General features: G+C 56.0%; 1 protein-coding gene across 1 annotated transcript in view; it reads right to left on the bottom strand.

Moving 5' to 3' along the window:
- Window positions 1-781: 781 nt before the first annotated feature.
- Window positions 782-5,387, bottom strand: part of LOC127749662 (uncharacterized) — a 78,990-nt gene continuing 74,384 nt past the window's right edge. Inside the window, exons 3-4 of the mRNA XM_052268740.1 lie at window positions 1,417-1,600; window positions 782-1,156 (exon numbers count right to left, since the gene is read on the bottom strand). Coding sequence (XP_052124700.1) covers window positions 859-1,156; window positions 1,417-1,600 — 482 coding nt within the window. The 3' untranslated portion in view covers window positions 782-858. The remainder of the gene's footprint in view (window positions 1,157-1,416; window positions 1,601-5,387) is intronic.

Raw genomic sequence — 5,387 nt, 5'->3', positions numbered from 1 at the left:
AAAAGTTGCACTGACTCTCCGTAATATCCTATATAGTGTCGGAGAAGACTGGTAGGGGATGAAGGATCAGGCGCGTTTGTATCGAAGAGCTGCTGGCTAGACGGGGTGGTGGGGATAGAGGAGAGGGTAGTTGGAGCGTGACATAACGGTACCCGACCAGATGCGCTATCTGTTAATAACCATCCTTTTCTTACCCCCTTCCCAATCGCTGGGCGCCCTCCCTCGCTCTCCGTCACGCCCCGTGGGGTTTAGGAGGCCGCCTGGGTCCCCCGGTGCGCCCCCTCTACCGGCCCCACGGGCTTATTGGCCCTTTAACAGGACATTATCCGGTAAACAGCGTACTTTTAATGGCCGCCCGGCCATGGCGCCCAGCTGTGAACGCGTTCGGCACGCCTCCACGCCTTCCGCGGCTGCTGTGCTCCGCTGCTCCACTCTGCTCCCCGCTCTACTAGCTTCTGCTCAGCCAGATTGAGAGGGGGCCACCTCCCCGCACCTTCCTGCCAATTTTAGCACTCCTACCCATGCGCTGAGGGCATTGTCTTATTTGAAAATTTACAACAACCTTTTTTGTCAATCATCCAGAATCACGAATAGTGTCGTAAAATTTACGACTGGCCATTTTTTCCTCGTCAAAAGAATTCAAAGCTGATGCGTGACGGCGTGTCATAAGAATTCTGTAGGTTTGCGAAATTAAAAAATTTGCGTATTAAAAAATTCTCCTCTTCCATTTCTCAGTGTTCACAGCTCCTACCCTACTCTAGCCCTCCCACTAATTATTCATCCCCAGTAGGTTGTCAAAAACCGTGCGGAAAAAGTTGCCGCACTTGCTTTTCTTAGAAAAACGAATACGCTACCAATTTAATCATACACCTTACACTTGCGGAATTTTGGGGGGCTCTTTTGAAACAAAGTTTCGAGCGATTCAGGGCGTCGTGATGTCGTGCTGACGCACTCACCTGTCAGCCTGCGGATACAGTCCGTGTTGTTGGGGTAGTTCTTGGGGTAGTTGGGCGACTTGAAGATGGTGGCCCGCCTGTCGCCCTGCATCACCTCGTCTCTGGCGAACTGCTCGCAGGCCACGGACGGCACGTCCACGTCGTTGCCGGTGAGGGCGGTAGAGCCGCCGGGCAGGTCCCGCCGCTGCGGGCGTTGGAACCTGGGACGCGAACAGTGTTTGCATTAAAGGGTCGCGTTCACAAACTCCCAAATTTCATTGCAACAAATAATAATTTTTTCACCTCAACGACAACATTAAATTGGTTCGACAAAGTTTTCCTTTACTTTTCTTTTTGGACGCCCGAACGAAAAATAATGTTCTTTAGTTTCTGGCAGGAAATTTACTTTACAGTAAATACAATTTATTTTCTCCTAAGAAAGCGGTTTTCTGTGTGTGGGTTCTTGCTCTCTCACACTCACCTCCTGTACTGGATCATGATGGAGCTGTCGTCGCGGTCCTTGTCCTTGCCGGTGTTCCCGGGCGGGGGCGACGTCCCCGGCGTGAGGGCCGAGCTGGCCGGCGAGGTGGTCGCGTCGCTCACGCCATTCATGAGGATGAGGCTGCCACTCTCCATCGCCGAGCGGTTGGACGGCGCGTCACCACCTGCACCACAGAAATCGAGACATCACTTATTTATTTCAATTTCCATGACTCTTTTCGTCTCCACGTGTTATTCTTGTCTTTCGCGACCTGCGCGTTATCGACCCCCTCCATCTCTCTCTCTCTCTCTCTCTCTCTCTCTCTCTCTCTCTCTCTCTTTCTTTCTCTCTTTCTCTTTCTCTCTCCGCATCTCTTCCGGTGCGTCTGCGGTAGCACGCCTGCGAGACTCTCTACCGAAGCAGCACCTGCCGCACCGATCGCAACCCGATACGAGCCCTTAGCGCGTCACAATGAAGGAGGGTGGTTCAGCTCGGCAGTGAGTGTCCCCCCCCTCCCCCTTCTCCGTACCCACCCCCTACTCCGCCGCACTCCAAAGTCTACCGTAAGGTGCGCTGCTACTCTGCAGCAGCAACGCAAAACGCATTAGATACTCGGGGTGGGGGTTGTATACTATATACATGCACCTTCACTCTCTCTATTTCATCTTTTTTTTACACCCAGTTGCGAGGAAAGGTTAACGACGAAGGTGCAGAACGAGAGATGCTCAGGGCGATGGGGACGACGAGGGACGAGGCGGCGGGAGGAAGACGACGAGCTCTGCCGCCGTGGGAGGTGCCTGATCAATGCGAGATGCATCTGCATGCTGCAGCTGCGCGCGCGCCCCGTGCACCGGTTACCCTGCAGAGCGAGCGAGACACGAGAGAGGCGCAGTAGTGTGAGAGAGAGGCTGAGGCAGAGGGAGAGGGAGAGGGAGAGAGAGAGAGAGAGAGAGAGAGAGAGAGAGAGAGAGAGAGAGATCAAATGAGGAAAAAGGAGGAGGAGGAGGAGGAGTGAGGAGGGAGAGCTCGGAGGCCCTCATCGCCCTTCATTTCTCATCGGGAGCGACAAGGAGCGCTGCAGAGCGCTGCGGAGCGCTGCCGCCTCGTCCCCGAGGGCCCGGTATAATTGGGTGGTGTAAGTGAGGGGGGGACACGGGTAAGGGAGAGTGGGAGAGTGCGAGAGGGAGAGTGTGAGAGAGTGAGAGAGAGAGAGAGGGAGAGAGTGGGAAAGGGAGAGCATGGTCCGAAGGGAGCTGCCGCCTCCCCCCTGCCCCCCACCGACGCGCGGCCTGCAGTGTCCATTGTCGAACAAACAAAGGAAGTGGAGGAGAAGAAGGTCTTTTACAATGGCAAAAGAAACGGCGAAGGCCAGGAGGAGAAGTATAGTAGTGTCTCTTGGATTCAGGAGCGCAGCCAGCGTAGCCAGCGCAGCAGGCGCGGCGGGGTGGGTGGGCGCTGGGCGCGGCAGGTGAAGTCGTAGAGAGTACTTACACCCCGAAAAACGTTTCCTCGAAGCGAATAAATAGTTAGATTCGTTATCCATTCCGAGAGCGTTTTGGGACCATCATTTGAAATCCACCCATGTTGTTGTTTCTGCGTCCCACTATGGTCTCAGTTCGAGTGCTAGTAGTTGTGATGAGACGCAAAACGTGGAGTACAATTTGTAACCAAATCAAAGAACCTATCTTGCTCTGTGTGTATAGTGGAGATGTGGCGTGGAGGGGCGTGGTCGCGAAATGAGAGCCTCCCAGTAGGAGGCAGGGACGAGCTTTTGATACCGACGGCGGAGAGAGTATACACTTGGTTCGCGTTCCCGCTCGCGGGCGTTGGCGTGTAGCTACTCTCCCTCCCCACCCGCATGCTGACATTCGCCTTTACGTTTCCTGACCATGTTCCGCCCGGCCTCAGGAGAGATAAACATTTGGAGCGGTTCGCGGTGCGCCCGCCCCGCCTGACTCGCGCACTCTCGGGGTTCTGGTGCTATGGTCGGTGCCCCACCGCCGCCACCGCCGCCACGCCGCCACGGCCAGCCAGGGCAGGGCCGCCACCGCGCCGCCTCCGCTCCATCCCCCGCAACGCACCACATCGCCACGCCCCGGCCCGGGGTTGTGTGGATCTGGAGGGCGAATGGTCCTGGCACTCTGCCAACTCCCAGTGCGATGCCATAACTACCCCGCTCAGCCCGCCCCGCCCCGCCCCGCCCCAGCCGGCCCGGGCGAGGCGGGCGCGCCTCGGCTCGAGAAACCGACGCCTCCTACGCATTTAGTCGTGGGAAATGCCCCACCTCCCTTCCCCTCCCCCACCCCGCATTACAGATGGGTAGGCCTCACCGGGCGCTCTTATCTCCGAGTCATAAAGACAGCTGCGCGGTGCGCTCTAACGGAACGGTAGACAAACCTTTTGGGCAACGAGAGGTGCGGGAGTGCGGGGTTGGGTGGGGTCGGCGGGTACCGTGAGTGCCCTTGCTGCCATGAAATCACGACTGCATGGGGAACACCACGCGTTTGACGAATCGAAAGAACAATAAACAAGATGAAGAAAGAAAAATCAATCAGAGATCCGAATGGTGACAAATTTTTATACATTATAGTTCCAAGCGAATGTTTCTTCACATAAAATAAAGTGCTGAGTTCTAAATCAAGGAAAAAATTGCTAGCTTCAACAAATCATTTAACTAGATGGAGAAGATTCATTTGGAAACGTTGGAAACGTATTCGTGCCACAGCAGACGTCTTATTTCGGGAAGTGCCGAGGGAGTAAAAACGAGGAGATGGAGCAGCGCGCGGTCAGTCTTCCTCGTCTGGTCTTTTTCGCGGCGATCGAAAGTGATTTTCGTCACAACCCACGCTCTCTTCGAGGCTCTCTTCGCCGCTCGATCAACGTGGCTTCAACGCCTTCCTCTCGGCTCTGGCTCCTGCCTGCCCCCTCCCACTTTCCCCGGAATACACCTCCAAAAATCTCAAACCACTTTGAAAGATAATCTTTCCCCTACAACGTGCATGGCACGGGGTAGTCTTTTTTTTGTGGGCTGCCCATGTTAATACTTTCCAACCTCTTCGCTTCAACATTATGTTAATCACTTCACAGCGGTGCAACTTTGGGCTTCCGCCTCCTTTTGCGCCCTGCTCGCAGAAATTCTTCAGAACTGTTTTGGGAGTGCCCGGGCCACGAGGAGCGCCGAGGGACAGCAGGGTAGGCTACCGGTTGGCCCATTGAGGCGACGCCGCCCCCGGGCCGCCCCAACTAAATAATGTACCCCTCGATCTGGTGATTTGTGAGGAGAATCGCTCCTCGGCCCGTTTCCTCCGGGACCCTGCTGCCCCTGCTGGCCTGGACGACCCTCCTGCCCTCCTAGGCCCCGCTACCGTACCTTTCCCGAGCCACCAAATTCCCCACTGATCTGCCGCCACCCCCGTGAAAAGAGGACACGTGGAATAAAGTTGAAACGCTACGAAAATTTTAAATCTAAAACAGGAAAACGTTGTCGTGAATTATCTTAGATTTTAGTCGGAATGTTTGACACGTAAGGAGCTGCCCAGCAAAGCGGAAATTATAAACACATGTCCTTAAAAAATCGATTTCCCCCCATAACAGGCACATTATATGGAAGGGGAGGGCGCTGTTCTGCCCCGCCCCTGAGTTGGGCCAATATCCTTTCAACCCTCCTCCGCTGGCCGCGAGGCTGGCTACCCCACGACGGGCTTCATTCAAAGGCGGGGAAGACGGAACCACGACGAGATTCAAGTTTCCCCGCGCAATCTCCGACGTCTTTTCAGAACAAGCGCTTGTCCGGTGTCCTGGGGCCGGTCGGCCGGCCGGGGACCGGCGGCGCGCCTGCTGCCCCAGCCCGGCCACAACCAGCCCCCCCAGGGTGTGCGACGACGCCCCCCGCGGGGCCGGGCCCGGCTCGATAAATCAAAGTCTGCTATTAGCCAGCCAACCAGCGGGGGCCGGGGAGCCGGGAAGGGGGA

The sequence above is a fragment of the Frankliniella occidentalis genome, unplaced genomic scaffold, assembly GCF_000697945.3.
Source record: "Frankliniella occidentalis isolate FOCC.00 unplaced genomic scaffold, Focc_3.1 Scaffold4, whole genome shotgun sequence".
Lineage (NCBI taxonomy): Eukaryota > Metazoa > Arthropoda > Insecta > Thysanoptera > Thripidae > Frankliniella > Frankliniella occidentalis.
Note: the sequence above shows the minus strand (reverse complement) of the source record. Positions and strands in the feature narration are given on the sequence as shown.